This window comes from Drosophila simulans, chromosome 3R (genome assembly GCF_016746395.2).
Source record: "Drosophila simulans strain w501 chromosome 3R, Prin_Dsim_3.1, whole genome shotgun sequence".
In the NCBI taxonomy this organism is placed as follows: domain Eukaryota; kingdom Metazoa; phylum Arthropoda; class Insecta; order Diptera; family Drosophilidae; genus Drosophila; species Drosophila simulans.
The window spans coordinates 15,110,316-15,131,509 of record NC_052523.2 but is presented as its reverse complement, the minus strand read 5'-3'; the positions used below and the strand labels follow the sequence as shown (position 1 = coordinate 15,131,509).

Genomic DNA, 21,194 nt, shown 5'->3' with positions numbered 1-21,194 from the left:
GTCCCATTTTCGTCCTGGCAGACATATCAATTTGACCTCGGCTAAATACTCAGCATGCGATGAGAGTCTAGGGCCAGGTATATTGGCCTCTGGCCCAACTCAATGTCTCTGCCCTGGGAATTTTTAATGATTTTCTCACAATTTCTTGAGGCCCTTTCATTCGTTCGTTCGTTTCCTTGCCGTTCCGTCGTTCCTTTGTTGGCAAACATTTTTCTTGTCCTACACTTTAAGCTGGCCATTATTAAAATGGCTGATAACAGTTTTGGCTGCAAGCCCAAAGTCAAACACAGGACCCAAACGCACGGAGACACACACATGTATACTATACATGGATACGGATATGCCTTGGAGCTGTCTGGACTTTTGGTCCTTTTGGTGCGATGAACTTGTCCTTTTTTCCCCCGGCTCCACCTTTTCCTGCATAGAGTCTTGACTTTGCTGCGCCGACAACTTTCGACATGCGAATGCGAATGGCTATGGCTGTCTGAAGAGGCTTTGCAAGGTCAGCTACACTTGGTTTGGCCCGCCACACCTCTCCGTGGTCCTTTTGTCTGGCCTGCCAATTTCGAGTCGACCACAAAACGTGATAAAGTCAATAACTAAACGAATTTCACGTTAAATTTCCATACAAAAAGGAATTTCCAGTAAAAACTTTCGACCACTGCCAAAATTGGCGGTCAATTAAAACGGCGGCCTGATTGAAATTCATTTTAGGTCGAAAACCAACTGGGCGTTGAAAAATATGCTTACTGCTTTTAAAGCTGGCCCCTTTTCTTTTTTTTTTTTTGTTTGTTTGCCATTTTTCTTTGGCAACCACAACAAAGTGTTAGAGGGGCAGGTTAATTGATACACAGACACCGGATCACCATCTACCCTAGCCCCAAAACATTCCCATCGGCACTTCCCTCCGACCCATTTTTACTGGCATGTGCGTGAAACCTTTTGAAATATTCATGAAATCAATTTCGAGGCGTGCCCCGGCAGCTCACTAATCTCGTTCGGATCGGTTTTATATATGCGTGCGAGTGTGTGTTGGCGATTATATCAAAATATGGCTATGGTTATGGCTTTTTCTGCAGAAGGGCAACTTTTCCTGCACTAAGCTCTAATGGGAAAATGGAGCCAGCTGAGTCTGAAATCGAGATATATATCTGTATTCACATTAGGTTTTATAACTTACTTTGATATACACAATGTATGCACTGAACAAAGATATTCTAATAACTTGCAAGACTTAAAGAAATTTTCCTCACTTAAGCATTATATTTAATTCCCTTAAAACATGTGCTGCGTATAGAAATCAGGACTACCATGTTTTACCCTTCCATGTATTGCCTGTATTAGCAATTTACCAGCACCTCCGACAATAATTAATCAAAACCCATGGCCCACATCTCGCATTCACATTTAAGGCAATACAAAAAAAAAAAAAACTGAATTCCCCAACATCTGTTGCCACATTAGCCGCAGGCTGAGAATGGCTCAGCGTGGATTTTCAGCCTCCATCGCCGACTGCCACGCCCCTGTCACTCGGCTATATCCTTTCGCTTTCAAAAGTAGCCTCTGCCAGCTGCTGTGGCTAAGCGCAAAATTAAGCAAATTAAAAGCCGCACCGAGAGCAGCTGCATAACTCGTATGTGAGCCCTTTTCTATGCCCGGCCAACAACGTGCAGGAAAAACAACAAGAAGCGCTGGGAAAACAAAACCGCAGCCGCAACCCACCGCCCAGTTCAGGGTCACCTACAGAAAAATTTTTACCAGGGCAAACAAAAATGAAGCGGCAAAAAAATGTACTGGCTTGGTTGCTGCAAAAAAATAAAAAAAAATGTTTAAAAAAAACAAGAAAATCCCATTGAAAAATGTTCGCTTTGCCGGGCATTTTCAGATTTTCATCAAGCTCAGCGCTCGCCCACTCAGTCGCCCATTTTTCCCAGCCCCTTCGCCCACAAAATCAGCGCATAAAAGCCGCGTATGTGTGTGCGGGTGCGGTGAGCGGCCAAAAGGCTGCCAAAAACATTTAAATTAAAATTTCTCTATATATACATAGGTTCATATATATATTTGGGAGTGCGGGTATATTCGAGATTCGCCTACGTGAATAAAAAAAAAGAGGGAATTTTCATGGTCTCCGCTGGCATTAACTGTTTTGGGACCGAGCGGTGGGTGGTGCTTTGTGGGTGGCGTGCTTGCCGGCGTAGGCGTGGCCATGTAAGCCGTTTAGCGCTCTTTTGATGGCAGCAGCAAAAATTTATGACTTGCTTTTAGGCGAACCATCAGCGAACCGAATCGCAATCGGAGCCAGACAATTGGGCAATAACCAGATATGCAGGCGGCCAAAACGCAAGGCAAACACAATCGGCAAACAAATGACAGTTTAAAGTGTCTCCGCACACACACACGCACACACATGGGCCAAAACTATTACCAAGGCACACAATCCAAAGGATTGAAGGGGCCAGCACTTTGGGTGCATGTTTAATGGCATTTGTTGCTAATCAATGAATAATTTATGTGCCAAGGTTTTGCCGCTGGCCAACACACTGACTCCGTTCAAGAAAGTCCTTTGATTATAAGATTGATTACGTTCAGATTTCAAAACTTATTCAAAGTAGTTACTTTAGCGTTTCTAAAATATTTAAAATATTTCCGTTTTTGTGAGGTTCTTGTATATTTGGGATTTATATTTTGAAAGGGCATTCGTTCGGCTTGTTTACTTTCGAGTACGCCCAAAGTGTTCTGTTCCATGTAAGGGGTTCAAAATATTGTTGGGCGTCAGCGTTACACATTCCCGCCACTTGTTTTGGGCCTGAGTGTGGCACGTTGCTGGTTGCAGGTTGCAAGCTGATGTTGTTGTCGTGTCGCATTTAATATGCAACTTTTAATAGCGCAATTATTATTTGCATGTTGTAATAGGTTTTTTTTTTACATACCCACTTGCCAGCGGTGGGTTCAAAGAGTTCCGCCAAAGGAATCGGAACGATTTCCAAAGAAACGCGGTAAACTCCACCGTCAACCCTCTGGAGACAGCTTCAAACCCAGCACGGTTTTTCATTAGAATAATGTAACGTAGCGAGCGTGTGAGCATATCGATCGATTTGGCCCAACTATTTAGGCATTCAAGTATTCAACATGCTGGTAAATATTTAAGTAGCACAACAGCAGCAACAGCAACTTCGGGCCGAGATGAAAAGACATTAGGCTAAAAGTGTCGTTGGGGCATAACAATTTTCCAGCAATTAATCTTGATAAAGGCTTTTCAACCAGTGCCATAAACACGGCCATAATCATAACTAACACAAGTCCCTCTTGCCAACTACAAAACACAAATAAATTGGCAGGGAAAAACTTTTAGACAAAAGCTTCAGTGCGCACAGACACGATGTGTGATTGTGTGGGCCGAAATGGGAAAGTGTGTGTTATAGCGTGGTGTGGTGTGTCTGGCATTTAACCGTTAGATAAATGTTGACGAGGTCAATGGGCGCCAAGCGGAAGTTATAGTCTCATAGCCGGGGCGCAAGTCCTTCGGTGACACGTACAAATAAACTGGAGGCAGCTCGCCAAGATGCCCCCTGCTCCGCCGCCATTTTCCGCCAGTCAACTTTGGCCCATTAGCAAAAGGCAAACGGATCGGAGCGCCGCCGGGGGCCTTTAGCTGCATTACGTGCCCGGACCAATAATCTCTGTCAACATCAATTTCCCCGCCGAACAACTGAAACTAATTAAATGGTGTCCCATAAATTGCACATTAAAGCAAATTTATTGCAATCCCCAGCCAGAGCGCCGAAGTCGAAGTTATTGCCAAAGTCGCGAAGCGTTTAATAAACTTTGTGGCAGCGCGAACGTGTCGCGATCCTTGGCCAAATACCGATTGTGATTTATCGACCAGCAGATGTGATTAGGAGACCAAGTGCACTTTCAAGATAGAGTGGGTGGAGTTCAGAGTTCGTTCTGAAACACGTGGCCAAAACTGGCAAAAAAATTAAATTATTTTGATATATGGTCCACTAAAACTTCGTTACATACGTGAATTGCGATTAATTTCTAGGAACGTCTATAGTCAAGTACATCTACCTAACTTATTGCCTCTGTGCTGTAAAAGCCAATGCCTCTATTTCTTGAGTCTGTGCTGATTGTGCTAACTGGTTAACGAATGCTTTTGAACTTCAACTTGATTTCTGTCTGCCTTTGATTTGAGGGCCCGGCATTAGCTCAGCATTCAGCTACCTCCGTTTCCGCTGCTCCACCACAATTTGGACTAACGATGTCCGTGAGCCATGAAAGAAAAATATTTCCCAGGCACAACAGCCATCACGTGTCTGTAGCGATCCATAACGCTGGGTTTGTATGTTTTATTTTTGGCTTGGGTTTATATTTCACTCATGTGTCGCTGCAGGCTTTGCATTCTTGATTCCCACATTGCTCCGGATGATTTATACATTTATGTTGAATTTACCCATTCCATCTGATTTGGAAGCAACCCTTTGGCTTGTATTAAACCGCGTAACCGCAGGCCACTTGTCTGGGTTGGAGATGTAGTGAAATCGGTATGACATTATCATTGCACTTGCAGGCCGGAGTTCTCCAGCAATATATGATGTGTGTGTATCTATATGTTCCTGTGAGCGACTTCTGTCAATTACTGTTGTATGGCAGCTGTCTCCTTCTGGGGCTCCTCGTCCTTCCGCTTCGGCAGCTGCCTGCACTACAAAAAAGCCAGGCAGGACTCTTTTTTGAGGGTTGCCTGTCTAACTGTCTCTGTTGATTGTATGTTATTTTAGCTGCTCTCCATGTTGTTGTTGTTGTGGGCGCTGTCTGTCTTGTTATTGGATTTAACGAAGTGCACTGCATAACGCGCATACGACATGTGCGCCCATTCTCAGGCCATGTTTTTGTAAAGTCATGCAATTCGTATTTAAAGGGGTGTGCAGGATGTTACTTTAAAGAATAGTTTCTTGAAAAAGTCATTTGTTTAAGCGTGTATCTTATAAATATCTATCTTTTATTTTAACCAATATTTACCAATTCGAAAACATGAAAAATGATATAAACAGAAAACGAAAAATATACAAAACGACGAGCAGGGAAAGAATAGGAAATTTGAATACAAAAAGGAAAAAGAGAAGAGAGAAATGATGAGGATAAGGAATTACAGGGCAGTGGGTAAAATATATTTTTGCCAAGCTTCATCAAAGAGACAAGATTAACTATACGCAACCATATGAATATATATCATACGCACATCCCCAATGATGCTTCAAGACAAACTATAATCGGGAATTTTCACCTTTTGAATTTCTGTAGTTTCTCTCCGCCGCACAACCGCACATCACGCATACGCCCAGTTATCCAGAATTGCGGCATTCGCCGTCTGCTTTCAGCTGCCAGCTCCTCGCAACTTGATGCATTCCCATGCGGTTTTCTTTCTGCGAATGCGACACAAAGTTGCTGTTGGCTGCTGTCTGCTGGCTGCAACACGGATACACGGATACATCCAACTGTGCCGCACCACTGAATTGTGTGCTCTTCAGCCACCGAGCCACCGCTCGTCATCGGAGGGGGAAAACATTGTCACGTGGTTTTTGTATTTAGTTGTGTCCTCTGTGCTCTCCGCCAGGATCTGAAGCCTGCTGCTCTCCACCTGACGCAGCCACAGCTCCTGCAGCTTTTTCTTTGCGGTTACTGCAACCACTCCTATGACTTCCCATTCCCATTCACGCTCAAGCTCACACCAGTGCAATAAATTCGCCAGCCCGAGTTACGTTTTGTGTGCCATTGTCGAGGAGCTTTTCATTGTGCCACAAAAACACAGATACAACTCGCCCCTAGTCCCTACCCCTCCCACCAGCTTGCTTGCTTGTGTGGGTGTAGTTATCCTGATGCGAGTGTCTGTGTGGTAGTTGAGCTGGCATTGTTTTGTTTGCCACTGCGACTACTTCGCTTCGCTCCCTTTGTTGCGCTCGGAAATTGAAATAAATGTATGTGTAAATGCGTCAAAATTAAGTTTATTTCTTTTTCGCTGTTGCTTTTTAAATGTCTTTGCCAGTGACAAGTGTCAATTAGAAAAAGTTCAATTACATTAAACCAAAGAGGGGGCAAACAACGGCAGCAGCCTCACAACAAGTGGCGGCATTGTTATAGGCATCGCCATGAAGGATATCCAGAGAGTCATTGTCAGTGTCGTTGTTTGTGCTTTTGTGTCGGTGACAAAGCAACGTCGCCCAGATGTTCGCCTATGCGAATGGAATTAGGACAACTCGGTCGTAGTTTTCCCTACGTAATGAAGACATAAAAATTGGCCAGAGTTCCACATGAAACTGTCTAATTATCCATGGTTGTGTTGGTATTCACATAATAAGTAACATGGTATCTAAGACTCAACATATTCTTTAAAATTAACTTATATAAGGGTACCCATTTTCCTCGAAGTGTGGAAAATAGGCATTAACCCAGCTTAATGAGCTTTCTCAGTCCTTTCAACGGCCAGTTGGACAGGGGCAATTTTAAGTTTCACTCACCACAGAAATTGATAAGGCCAATTACTTGGCCCTATCTATTTCAAAATGTTTGGCTGTCCAGCTAATTGTCTGCTTTTGGCCCTCCGACCACCTTATCAAATGTGGTTTAAACTCTGTCAGCTTTCTGTGACGACACACGTCACTTCCTGGCCAATCTGCTAATGAAATAAAATATTAATTAAGGAACTCTAGACGCCAGACGGCAGACAGCGATAGTGATGGTAATAGTTATACAGATAGTAGCAATGGCCAGGACATTGTTTCATCAGTGGACATTTTCAGCTGTCGTTCCGGTAATTGTAATGTTTGGCATGCAATTAAGCAAATGATGAATGAATCATTCAGCGTCGGAGAGATGCGACTGTGTTGTCTGGAGTCCAGACAAGTTGACACTGTGCCAAGTTGGCCAAGTGCGTTAACATGGCGTATGCGCAATAATTTAGTGTATAGCAAACAATTCTCTCGCAGCAACGACGAATGTGTTTAGTCAGCAGACAGCGACCACTCGCCGGCGTTTATAATTTGATCATTATTTATATTTAAATAGGTCCTTCCCTCTACGCACCCGAAACACATCTGTTCGCTGCTGTTTTCCGTTTTGCTGTTTTTTTCCATTGTTTTTGTTGGTTTTCTATCGTATTGCTGGCGCTTGCTTTGTTGTTTTGCTGGCCTGGCTAACAACAAATTGAAGGGAAATGATTCCATTTCATGCTAGATTAAACATGTGTCCACATAATTTATCGATTATTTATCATGTGGTCCGCTACGGGTGTGCTCTGTGTGGACAAAGTGAAGTGAAGCCAGAGGCCCCAGGCCACGGACATGGCTCCTCGTTTGCGGCTGGAAGTGGGCGGGGAAAGTGGACGGAGAAAGTGGGGTTTGCTGAGTGGGCGGAGGGGCGAGGGCGAATGCCCCCATTGCGTAGGCCTTTTGCGGCCACATTGCGCACACAAGTGCAAAATTAGAAACAAAAGCTCTGCCAAAGGCGGTTACCGTTTACCCTCTGTCGCAGCAAGTGAAGTTCGATGTCGTTTGCCATCCAAGGCACTTATCGCTCCAATCCGCCCGAATACCCTAAGGATATCCAGGAATATGCTGCCAACAAAAGTCAGAGACAGGACTCGAATATGCCAGTAGTGAACGGCCCAGTGGATTTTACTAATACGATTGATGATTCCGTCTCCAGAAAATGTAGCTTCACTTGTCAGTTCCAAATTTACCCTTCTAGAAATAAAATCTAGCAATTATATAGTTCAGTTCTCTGTCTGTTATCATGGGAGTCTGTTTTTTAAGACTATAAAACCTTGATAGCTTGCTGTGCATATTTGAATCATGATTTATGATATTTCTAGCAACTTTTTTTGTGAAAAAACCAAAAGTAGTTATACAGCTTGTATTTATAGTGAATTAAAGCGGATTCCAGCACACTAGGGAATTCAATCTTCGATCAATGAACTGCTTTTTTTATTTTCTGTCTATGTGTTTGCTTTTTTCCCCCGGCTCTTTTTACAAGTCAGACGCATTTGCCAATGCATTTTTACCGCATAAACACACACGTTGGCGCAGGGCGGGAAAATGGCAACCACTGGGCAGCACAACACGAAAATGGCGGCCATTTTGTAATCCGCATGTGGCCGGGTAATCACCCCTAAGCTCCGCTTTGCCACTATCCCCTGGACCATCATCCCTTCATCCCTTGGCCGTCCAGCCTCCCTTGTCCACAGGCTTTTTCAGGGTTTGCAGAACGGTGTTTTTTCCCCTGTTTTGTTTTGCAGCATTATGTGGTCGCTTGTCGCTGCATTTTCCCCCTCTATATCTGGTTTTTCATCGCCATCACCATCAGAATCGCCATTGCCATCTCCATTGCCCTTTCCCTTTATCACCAACTCTCTATGAATGTTGTGATTTCGTTTGGCGATTTTCGGCTATTTTTGGTTTTCATTTTTGGGGCCGCAAAAACAGCCGCAGATCGATCGATATTTTAAAGCTTAGCCAAATGGTGTGAATGCAGGCTCCACTGGTCAGCTTTTGGCTAATTAGATAACGGGGAAAAGGGGAAGCCTTTGGCCAGACCAAAAAGTAGCCACATTTATCAGAGTAAAACTCGTTGAACGGTTGCCAGGAAATATGAAATATTTCGCTAGTTTTTCTGGCACAAACAACTTAATCAAAATTTTAGTAACTCCACAAGGATTCTTTGCTCCATCTGGGGGAATGTGTATGTGTGTGCAATAATGCAATTGTTGAACACTTTGTGACAAATTGTTGCGGCAGCCACTTGAAAATCAATTTGCCAGCTAAATTGACTTCCATTCTCAGCCAAGAGCAAAGAACTTAGAAATATAACTTGCCAACTTGCAGCGACTTCTTTCTCATGCCAATCCACATCCTTCTTTCAGATGGCGAAATCCTGCGCGTCCTGGTGAACAGCTCGGCACAAATCAAATGCGATGTGGGCTCCAGCCAGGCCGATGACAAAGTGCTTCTGGTTGTTTGGTACAAGAATAATTTACCCATTTACAGGTGGGTCAATCTGGGCACCACTAGCCCCGTCATTCCTTATCCTGTATCTATATCGCTTTACCAATCGCAATTCCTTTGACAGCTACGACACACGTGGCGCCCACGCTGGCACCCCATCCCATTGGCGTGACGAGGAGGTCCTTGAAGATCGGGCCGTATTTCGAACGCACAAGGAGCCGGCGGAATTGATTATAAATCCGGTTAAGGTAACCCATTCACTTTCCTCTCTCCGTTTCCCCCACAGCACCGCGCATCGCGAGTGTCAACAGCGCAGCGCTCTATAATTGGAATTTCATTTCAGGAAAAGGATGCGGGCAACTTTCGGTGTCGCGTGGACTTCAAGCTTTCGCAGACCCGCAACAGCAACGTCAATTTGGAGGTTGTCGGTGCGTATCCCCAGAAGCGAAATATGTCAGGAAACCAATCTATTTCGCGTGCCTCGCACTCCCACTTATAATTGATAATGGCCAAATACTTTTAATTAATATGAAACCATTGTAAAGGCAGCATTAGAGTAGCACAACCAAAAATCTATTCACAAATTTAAACAAGATTCTTTGGAAATATTTTTCGAAATTTACCTATTTGCACAATAAGATCGAACAACTAAATGTTCAATATTTTGGAGGAAAATAGCTTTTAATTTGTACACAAAGACAATGTACCCAAATAAAAATCAGATATTTTTTGGTTTGTCCAAAACAAATCTCAATTAAAAATTTTCCACTTCAAAGAGTTTAAATAAAAAGAGCCATTAATAAATATATACACTGCATACTGTCTACGTGCATATAAAATCAACATTCACATAAATAAATAAATATGGCCAGCCAGAAACGATTATAAAAGCAATTAATATTTGTTTCGTGCCGAACACACACACACACACATATACACACACGGAGCCAAACGAGTTGCACATAAATTAGCTGAAATGATTTTCGGTTAGCCGCAAAACTTACAATTTATTATTCGAGCTATATGAGTAAAAGCGTTGTATAAATTTTCCTTTGCATTGCTTTTGACAGTGCCAAATTGTTTCTGATTTGCGGATTTTTAAAATCATTGAATGCGATCCGGGATTTGGCGAGTTCTTCAAAAGTTAAACAGATTTACTTAATGCATAATTAAATAACATTAAATATTTTTCAGTGCCGCCAACGCAGCCGATTATCTTCAATGAGCGCCGCCTGCGAATCGATTCGAGAGCAGGTCCTTACGAGGAAGGTGGCAGCCTGGAAGTCACCTGCGTTGTTTACGGAGGTAAGTTCTCGCAAGGATGATCAATATCCTTAGAAACTAAGAAATAAAATATTAATTGCTGCCCCTGTAAAATGCAATCAATAATTCAACTTTACAAGTGGCTGTAAAAACATAAAAGTATTCGACTCGAGTACAATCAAAAATTAGTTCGGGGTGAGTAACTAAGCTTTGTTGGCATGCAAACAAAGGCACGAGCATAAACAACAAACAATAAATGAAGTAAGGTTCAATTGTAAGGAAGGCGAACACAAATGTCAGAGAAACTGGAGCCAATTGAAAGGCCAGTAGGCCAGCCTGGGATCCCTGGGAGCCAAGTTAATTTCGCAAATGTGTCGGCTTAACAAAAGGATTAAAAATTGCTCAAGTGCAAGTGGAAGTGAGCGAAGAAACGGAGAAGGAGGTCCGCAGAAGTCAACAGCCTTTGTTATCGATGATTCCCAGTGGCTGTTACGTTGACAATGGCTATACAGGAAGGAAATCTGGGCACTACAATGATATCCATATTTATAAGAAAATTCTAGTTGATTCTTTTCGAAATATATCTACACCATGAGATCAAATGTATCTGATGCAAAAAAGCTCACAGTTATTGAGCAGATTTATGTGAAATCTTCATCCTTTTCTCATTGTGTACAATCTGAGAAACGCACACAAAACCCTTAAGTCAATTGTTGTTAATGAGAGGCAAAATACAGATTGGTTGAGGGAAACTCGAGGCTGCCAGCGGACTGAGGGAAGTCCGAGTGTCGCAACTTAAGAACGCCGTGCACTTTTCGCTTCGAAAGTCGTCACAGTGCCCGACATAAGTATGTCACCAGCGAACGACAATCGCGTGCTTTATCGCTGCGTACTCCCCTTTGTTTTCTGGGTCTGGGCGGAAGCGAAACCACTTTGAATGGTTTGACATGTCAACGTTGACATAAAATAAATCACCAAGCAGGCAAACTGCACTTGAAACTGCCCGGCAACTGTTAACTGGTCAGTAGTTTTCTGGCCAACACTGTGTGTGTGTGTGTATTTGTGTGGAGGGGAGGTCAACCCGCGAAAGGGGGTTGGCAAGGAAAGGAGGAACCGGCAAAATTGGGCACTCAAAATGTTGTATGTGGCAATTAAATGGGGGCAAGGAAAATGTTGCCAATGTACAAATGTGAATACATACGAGGTGGGTGGATAGTTGGCAGGGGGGTGAGTGGACAACCAAGTTGTTGACAAGCAAAAAGGAAGTCAGTTGATGTTGGCAAATGAGCGGGGAGGGAGGGGTCGGAAAAGCAATCGGAGTACTTGAAACTTGTACAAAACGAGTGGGAGAAAGTGAGTGTGTGTGGTCAGGCTCGTTGACAGTTGAAACGAACAAATTGATCTGAGTTGTAGCGAAAATGGTTGCACTCAAAATAAATTTCGACTACAAACAGAAGAAATGTAGTTTTTCCAAATCAAATAATAAAAAACTAACAATTTATAGGCATTTCTTTCAGCCAAAGAAACCTATGTTTTAAACAGATTCAATCGGTGTAGCATATACTAGAAACTAAATTTTATTTGTACAAATTTATTAGCTGAAGTCCATACACGAATTTAGTTTCTCCTTGTGGACTCGATAGCCATTATCCTTTAAACGGACACGTTTTCCCGCAACCGCTGAACATCCCAATTATGTTGGAACGACTCGGTAATGGTGTGAATTTGAAAATGCTACTGAAATCCTAAACAGCGGGCGGAAATAAATTGTAGGCAAATGCTGACATTATGCTCGGTCCGGCACCATCTCCGTTTCCATTCTTGGCTCTTTTCGATTCTGGGTCTAGTGCGGTCAGGTCTTTGGCATTCAACATGCAATGTCCATTACAGAAATTGCAATTCTGTGGCCAAAACAAAAAGCCAGCCGGGAGAAGGTAGCGGGCGCATAAAGTGCTGAAAAAGTTGCCACTTAAACAAGTGCAATCAGCAGAAGTAAGTCAAAAGCGGCAGGCGATGAGGAAGGAGCGGCCCGGAATGGAAATACTTGGTGTTTCGGGGTTTTGGGGCATTGGTAGTATGGGGTGGTATGGGGAAAGCCAGCCGGTTTGGGCTTAAGAGTGTGCGAAATCGACAAAGGAGCAGTAAATTTTATTGCAGCCTAGGAGGAGGGCCACAATTGCAAATGAGCGCGACACGCCAGCCCCAAAAAACGAGAAGCGGAGCAACGGGGAGCGAAATGAAGTTATAAACCAGCACAGTCTGTGTGGGTAGTAAAAATTACCAATCTGCCCCACCAGCTCACTTCGCCCCGCCAAAATCATAAAGAATATATACATTGGAAACGAGGGGCAGCCATTGTGCTCCGGCATTGGAGGCCAACGGGGCGAAAAGTGGGTGAAAGCCCTGGCTTTATGTGGCCACTAATGCATAATATTCAGCGTTGCCTTCTTCTGCACGTCATGAATTTTACACACGGCGGTTTCGACCCCTCCGACTCCAATCCCCACCAGCTCCACATCTTTTAGCCCGAAACTCTTCCGAGCATATAGTGCAACTTGCGGGAATAAACATTAACTAAACGGATGGGTGACATCGTGGTTAAGCATTATAGTTACCCTGCTAAGTGTGTAAATTGTACAACTATTTAATCAAATAATATATATCCTGCTCAATAGGAAAAGAAATATCTAAATTGCTTAACATAAAGATGATAGCTAGAACGAAATCCTTGCAGTTGAATAGGATCTTAAGAACTTCTTCTTTAAAATCCATATAGCTATATATCCCAATCTGGCCAATAAACGTACTCATCTGAAGTTCGCATATACCCCTCAGAACGAACTCCTAGCATTGCTAAAGTGTGCTAAAAATGGCTTTTTACCCTTCTTTCCTTTTCTTTTTTTTTCGGAGTGTGTCAAACGGAAGTGCAGGCGTTTTCCGCTTTGGCCAAAGTGAGCGTTGGCCATATTGTTGTTGTGTTTGCTGTTGTTGTTGTTCTAGGCAGGTTGCCGAGTACAAAATTGTGTGCATTTTTATAAAAATTTCTCTCTTCAGTTTTCTCGTGTTGTTATTATTACTATTACGACCCACCGACGTTGCTGCCCCGCTGTTGTGGCACATTTCGGAGCACGGAAGTGCAACAATACGGGGCCGTGCAACAACACAAGTTATTTACTAAGGCGAAAATAGGACCAGCAAAATGGGCAAAATACTTAAGGGGACGAGGCGAGGAGAGCTGAAATAGTATATTGTCTGCCACAAAAGTTTGCATAATTTCAACTTCATTTATTTTTCATTTATGGGTTTTCCGAAAAGACGCCCTAAGAGGTATAAAACCTTGAAGGTATCAATTATTACTTGGGTCATTTTTGGTGTAAAAAACTTTAATACTGAGAGCGAAAGAATTACTTTACAAACAAAGTACAAATAACAATTGAGAGTGGCCATTTCTGATGCTCTTTAAAGAATGAGATTTCTTGAAACCGGCAAGCCTTAAATTTATTTTACAGCTTCCTCACTGGACAAAAGGTCAAATGGCAAAGAGCACACAAAGAAGTGAGCGAGGGGGACGGAGAGTCAGGGGGATTGCGAACTGAATAAACAGAAGTTGTGCCAAAGACAACAACATAAAAAATATTTATGTGCCATGGCAGAGTTTCTTCCCTTTACTTTACTTTTTGTTACTATCACGAGTTCTAAATTTGTGCTGTTTTTTCTTCCATTTCTTAAGAGCTCGGCTTTGTGGTCCCGCCCACTCACCCTCTTTTTTTTACCAGTGTATCTATTTCACCCGAGACAAATCCAAAGCCAAAACAGATGCACAAGATGCAAAGATATGCAAAACTAAACAAGCAAATAGTTCAGCATTGCATAACTACACGTTTGCTTGTCTAAGTTTTCATGTGTAGTTGCTTTATACAAAGAGCGAAAAACTGTTACTAAAAATCCCCAGCGTGTGTTTAATTTAATATTTTCTGTAACAACTAAATAAAAAACGCTGAAATTCAAATGGCTAATAAGCTAAACCAATTAAACTGAAATAGTTGAAGCCACCAAATAGCTATAATTTTTGGGACATTTTCTTTTCCCTGTGCATTTTTCTGCGACGTGGGTAGTCAAAACAATGTGAAACCAAAAAAAAGGACTCTTTTGAGTTCTGGTAACGTGTGTGCAAAAGTGCATAAGTGAGTCGGACTGGCTGGTGGCGGCTTAAAGTCTTCGTCACAAGAAAACGCTGAAAACTGGCACGCATTTGAATGCTGCTGCTCATTAGGAAGTGGGCGTGGCTGGAGCTGGTGGGCGGTGGGTGGCAGGCGGCGGATAGAGGGAGGTGGGCAAGTGCACGCCAGGTGGACATGGCAAAGAAATGCTAATGTCGCTCTTGCCGCTGCTCCTGCTCCTCTGCTGCGTGGCACAAAAACCCGTTTTTTGATGCCTGCTCTAAAAATGGCAAAGCACTTGGCTAAAAAGCAAAAGGAAATAAAAGAGACGAGCGGGTTTTTTTAAGGACTATGACATAAGTACTCTTTCCGAGGGATAGGTCATACACAGATGCATTTTATATACATTATCCTTGGAAACTTTTGTTTCTAAATTTAAAATTATTTAACCGTAATTCAATAATAATTTGTATTGGTTTATATATTATTCTATAGTTTCAATTACTATAATTTCTATTTTGTTGCAATATTCTTGTTAGGTTTTAAGTACTAACAACTTAATTGTTTAAATTTTCTTTGAAGCTTGAGTTTTTAAAAAATCATTTCTCACTTTTCGGGTTTTCTAAGGTGCCTCCATTCAGAGTATGAAACTCGAGTTAAAAGAAAGCAAAGCAGGGAGAAAGAGTAAAAAACTAGTGCAAACTTTGGGTGTGTTTGTGTGAAGAGTAAATGCAAGTCAGCTGCAGCAGTGTGCGTGTGTGTGTTTGTGTGGGTTGTGGCACCTTATGTTGACATTAAAAAACAGCAGACATCGCCCGATTCTCGAAAGCAAACTTGGTCGGGGCCTTAAAGTGAATGCAAGGGTCAGTAAAATTTACGAAAAAGAAAATGCTGGCTTTAAGTGCACAAAAGAAGAGCAACAATTGCAGCTTCAAATCACACTTTTCACTGGAATTTCTCTGGATCTCCAAGCGTTTTTTGTTATATTTTCCCATTGTATTGCCGGTCGAGTAGAGGCCAATAAATCACTGGCAACCATTAAGCCGGCTTGCTACACATGCGCTAATCTACTCCGGCACAAATACACACACACACACGCAGAGAGAGCCCTCTGCGAGTATGTGAAATATTTTCATAAACAACATAAAACTCTACCAAATGGCAGTTATTAATCAAAGTAATGTGCGTTTACCTCTCGGTATATACGCATACATACATATTTGTAGGGAAATCTATGCTTATGTGTGATGTGCCTGTGCGACACATTTTTCAAACATATCAAGTGCAGTTTTCGGCCCATCCGTGGCTTAGTTTTAGTGAATTTCCAGGTGGATTTAATGGCACTTGTTCAGTCGCATTGCTTTTTATGGCTACTCATCAAGCATTTTGCGTAATAACTAAGTAATAATAGAAAAATACACAACATGCTTGTCACAGAATTTATTTGTGTCAACGCCAGGCACTGAAAGAAAAATTTGGAGAGCTCATACAATCAAATAGAATTTAATTACATTTCTTGAGTCTCAAAATAACAGTTAATCAAACTCAGCTGGTAATCGAGATATTCTGTCTTGCTGCACATTTGATGAATTATTTTTTTAACAGTGTATTATTTGCTCTCCTTTTGAGTGAGTGACCGACCACCCGTTGCTATTAAATTAATGTGCGCTCATATACGCACACAAAAGCTAATTTCAGCGCTTGATTAAGTTGAAGTCGTTAAAGGCGGCCAAGTGCGCCACGCTGCGTATGAGTAATGTGGTTGTGCGTCTGTGTGCTGATTTAAGTGGCACCAACTCCGCAGCAATTGCACCGCTGTGGTGGCTAGTAAACAAGCCCCACCAGCTTACTAAATTAGAGGTTCTAAGGATAGATTATAACAGGCACTTTAATCCAACTGATGGATAATTTCGGGCCCAGCCAGTGTTGCTTTACTAGGGAGAGGGGATTTATTGGATTTCGGTAGAATAAACTTATCATCATTAACTATGTATATTATGGCACTTAAGCATTTCCCTGTTAAAATTAAAGCCAATCTCAAGTTAATGTGAAAAATGCGTATTCCATAGCATCTTTAATGAAGATTTAAACCACATATTTGCTATTTTTCCAGGCTCTCCGCCGCCGACAGTCATCTGGCTGATGAATGGGCAGCTGCAGAACAGCGTCGTCGATTACACATACGATGGCGCCATCAACAGCAAGCTGGTGGTTCGCAACCTGTCAAGAATACACCAGCATGCGGTCTACACCTGCCAGGCCAGCAATTTCCACAAGAAATATGTGGCCACCAACATAACGATCGACCTCTACCGTGAGTATAAGAAAGCCTCTTTTATAAAATGAAATATTAAAAAAAATATATATACATTGTACAATGTCCTTGGTCCACTATTAAACGCAGCTAATCAATAGAGGCTTTTGTGTCTCGTTTTTGGCCATTTTGAAAACAAGCATTTTTTTTAACTTTCTGTTTCATTAGGCGCCTTCTGACTTTCCTGTTTGTAATAAAGTGAAAAATGTTTCAGCATTGAAGCGTTTTAAAACGACCCAAATATGGTGCTAAAAGCGTTTTGCCAAACAATTTTTTTATTTATTGTATTTATTTCACTCTTTCCTGATCCAGATTGTGTGCTCTTGCTTTTGTTGTTCGGTTTTAAGCATTGCGATAAAAGTTTTAACAAATAGCTGCGCAGATAAAAACGAACCAAACACCCCAAAAGCACCAAAAAAAAAAAACAAAAAATAAGTAAGGCAAAACCCAGAGAGGCTGAGCAGGAAAAAATAGATAATAAAATGGCTTATGCAAATATAACAAAATGCAAACGGCAACAGCAGCAACATTGCATGCGATACCCATGTTCCCAAAAAAAAAAAAAATATATATACAGCGCATAGGAAAAACGGCTAACAGAACAGAAATTCCTGTGCGTAACTTATCCCACCTACATTCTATGGCCTCTGACCTGGCACATATTGTACGGCCAACATCATATCGAACTATATGAATTTTTTTAGATTTTTGTGTTTTATATAATAGTAGCGTTCAGGTTAGTGGACTGTGCATGACCCGAATGGATTTATTATTTTGTGACAATTTTTTAAATGCCCTTTTTCTACGCTCCGCCAGCGCAAATTGTTAAATTGAATTAAATTGTTGCCAATTTCGAGTGCCTGAGTGCGAGTGTGAGTGGTTAAGAGATTTGTGTTCGCAAAAGCTGTTGGCAAATAAATTCGATGTGACAAAAATGTATTTGGAAATTCTGTCAGCTTTATTAGTGGAGATACAATGGAACACAAACTATCCAAAAGTTATTCTTTCTTTACACACTACTATACTTGTTAACTGAATGTAGCACAAAAACGCTTCCGTAGTTTACTACTATTTTAAATCAAAAGCAAATGAACTGAAATGTACTTGATCTTCTTTAAACTTGTACAACATATCCAGCTACCTCTCCCTGATTCCTTGAAATGCCATATAATATTTGGCTATCATACCCTTGGCGTTGCGCAAACAGCCAAAGATTGGCCATAGAATTTTATGGCACTTTGGCGCGTCTGTCATGGCTCTCAAAACGCCAAAGCAATTGGACGTCAATTCCTACTTAGGCTCCCAGTGCCCCAAAAATAACGCCAAAATGTTCCACAGACAGCAGCTGGTGGTGCGCATATTTGATATTATTGCTCTGAGATGGGACAAAATACTGGGCAGAACATGGGAATGTGTCGCACTCGCGAGGACATAAAAGTTAACACACCAATAAGAAAAGTGGAAGATGAGGCGCTGGAATGTCGCTAACTTGGCCAATTAATGTGGCCACACTTTCGTAGTACGATTAACAAATGACCTTGAAATGAAAAAGGGAGCCGTTGTGGTTCTAACCAGAATTTGCCACTTTTCCCTTACAGCAATTGTGCTGTTTTTATTTTGCTTTGCGTGTAATGACAGAATAGAGGAGCCCGGGTAACGGGGCGGTTGAATAATAAGTACGACCTTAATTAGTTAATTTTATGGCCACTAACAATTAGATTACGCCCGTCACGACACTCAGTCACTCACACAAAACAATTATGAGAGTTCCTCATTAGCACACAATTGAAGGCCCCAAAAGGGCTGGTCGAAGTTAAAATGCAATATTTAATTGAATTAAAATGTTCCCACAGCATTCACGATTTCAGTTGCAATTTGGGGATCAGATTTCTTGGAGTTCGTCTTTCCCAATCAAAAGTTTCAGGAAACTGCACTGCAAATCGATATATGGTAAATGGGCCAGCAGGAAAATTCACCTCTCCTTTCTTATCGATTAAATGTCCTTCGGGGATTTCGCTGTTCAAGCCTTTAACAATTTAATGGATCTGTTTGCATAATTGGTGGCCATTCAGTCCTCGGGGCCGGGTCTTCTATGCTCGCTGGTGTAGTGCGTTTAATTAAACATTTAAATGATTTTCCATTGCAAATGTGCATAATTAATTTAATTACAATAAAGCGCTGCACCAACAACCGCACTGAAACCTGTTCAATGCCTATAAAAACAATGAAAAAAACTACAATAATATTGTAATGTATGCAAGGAAAAAACAGGTTAAAATGGCATTGAAATAAATAAAATTGTAGATAGTTGGCCAGCACTACGCTCCGCCCCTCTATTGGTTTTTCCTTTTTTTATTATCGCATTTGGGCTTAACTGAAATGTCACGCCTTTAAATTAACGCATAAAATGCGCGGCCAACCGCAGCAAATGTAACAACAAATGAATAAGCTGAACGAATAGTTGGCTTAACTCGTTAAATTGCAAGAAATTTCTCGCGTTGAGTCTTAAAGGTATCTCTTAATTGATACCCTTTAATCGGTTTGTTGCACTCCTGCGAGCAATACCAAATTATCGAACCAATCTTCCCTGAATTTGTTCCTTCTAATTTATTCCAACAGAATAAATCGCTGAATAACAAAAATTTACCAATTCAAACGCAAATGGCGTAATTTATAATTTTCAAAAAAAGAAAACTGCAGGCGCGAAACGCAAAAACAATCGCGGTGACATCTCGATAACGATGGGAAATTGTGTAATGCTGATAATGAACCTAGACTCCAAAGCTATACGTGACCATATTTCGGTGGCGGGAAAAAATATGTTTGTTATTGTTTATTGGTTTGTGCAATTTTCAATTTTGTGGGTAAACAAATTGCTGTCAGCATGAATATTAACAAATATTCAAATTACATAAATGTAATTGCATGAATATTTATTGGCCGAACTTTAATGCATTGTTTGTTTGTGATCTACCAATCCATATGTCAATTATTTATTAAATAGCCATCCATCGCGATTCGGAAGTTATATTTTTCCATTGAATCTTTTAAGGATATCGATAAATTTAGGGAGCCGGAAGGAGGTACCATTAATGGGAATTTTCGCAATTATAATTGCTGCCGCCCGATGATTAACCTTTCTCGTAGTTTTTCTGCGAAATTTAAATATTTAATTATATTGAAAATATAGGCGAAAAATTGCTGAAGCTGCGAAATGTTTCCAGTCGGTTCCTTTGCCCCTTCCGTCTGACATTTATTATTCGGTATTATGAGTCCTTTCTGCAAAAACAGTTATATTTGCTGCCCTATGCTCGATTTTGTTGCATTCCCCAGTTTGTTATTGCTGCAGTTACTGCTGCTGCTGGCAATCATAATTTGTTGCAATTAATTTTAATTGCATTGCCTGTCATTTCCATTTCGATTTCGATTTTTCACACACAATTTAAATAAATCAACAAAATGCTGCTGTCGCACCAAACAAAACGAAAGCGAAAAACAAAACCAGAAAAATATCGAACGAGTGGCGAGAGTAAAAACCAACCTTAACCTCCATTTAAGCAAATAAATTAACGATGGAAATTAATGCGCGTCCATAATCAAACTGTTTGCATTGCAGTGCGCCCTCTGTTGGTGGAAATCAGCTTCAACAATCAGCCGATGTCAGCGGATCGAAAGTATGAGATCGAGTGCCAGGCGATCGGATCGAGGCCACCGGCCAAAATCACCTGGTGGATGGGCAATCTCGAGCTGCATGGTCACAGCCAGAAGGTAGGTGTATAAATATTAAATAATCTGTTGTAAAAATTTATAAATTCTACTAGGTTTCGGAGGACGGCAATGTCAGCACTTCGGTGCTTTCGATCACACCCACCAGAGAAGACCATGGCAAGGCTTTATCCTGCAGGGCAACCAATGAACTCGTTCGAAATGGCATTCGAGAAACGGCCATGAAGTTGAATGTGTTCTGTAAGTATATCTATAGACCTTTAACCAAAGCACACTATATTCGTTATTTACAAATTAACCAATCGATAATGAATCGTTTAAATTACACTTATCAAGAGGCCCATTAAATGAATTAAACAGCGACAGAATTAATAAAAAATATTGCAGTTATAGTAAAGAATGCAGGTGCACTGAATAAATGTCCTTAAATAACACTTAAATTAATCACGCTATTGTGTTCTAAAACTATTATGTTGACAGAGTTATTGGGTAACTGCCTTTGTTACGCCTCCTTTTAGCCCTAGAATCAATCAAACGATTGTCAGGCTTTGTTGCCCCAACCCTTTCTGGGTACCAGGAACAGCCCACCCCTGTCGCTTTAATAACACCCCCGATTTGACATATGCCGCTACTTTATGAGTGCCCCATAAACCATCGATGGGCCCGCGTCCTGGTTCTCGGGCGATCCCATAAACTATGTCAACCGCTTATCGCCCATGTCCTTTGGGGAATCAA

The 21,194-nt window shown here is 41.5% G+C and overlaps 1 protein-coding gene across 2 annotated transcripts in view; it reads left to right on the top strand.

The window, feature by feature from the left end:
- LOC6728577 (irregular chiasm C-roughest protein) overlaps positions 1-21,194 on the top strand; it is a 77,692-nt gene that overhangs the window by 30,612 nt on the left and 25,886 nt on the right. For both annotated transcript variants that reach the window (XM_016175130.3, XM_016175131.3), the window contains exons 3-9: positions 8,915-9,038; positions 9,121-9,244; positions 9,340-9,424; positions 10,191-10,301; positions 16,533-16,733; positions 20,350-20,501; positions 20,555-20,699. In XM_016175130.3, coding sequence (XP_016035209.1) covers positions 8,915-9,038; positions 9,121-9,244; positions 9,340-9,424; positions 10,191-10,301; positions 16,533-16,733; positions 20,350-20,501; positions 20,555-20,699 — 942 coding nt within the window. The remainder of the gene's footprint in view (positions 1-8,914; positions 9,039-9,120; positions 9,245-9,339; positions 9,425-10,190; positions 10,302-16,532; positions 16,734-20,349; positions 20,502-20,554; positions 20,700-21,194) is intronic.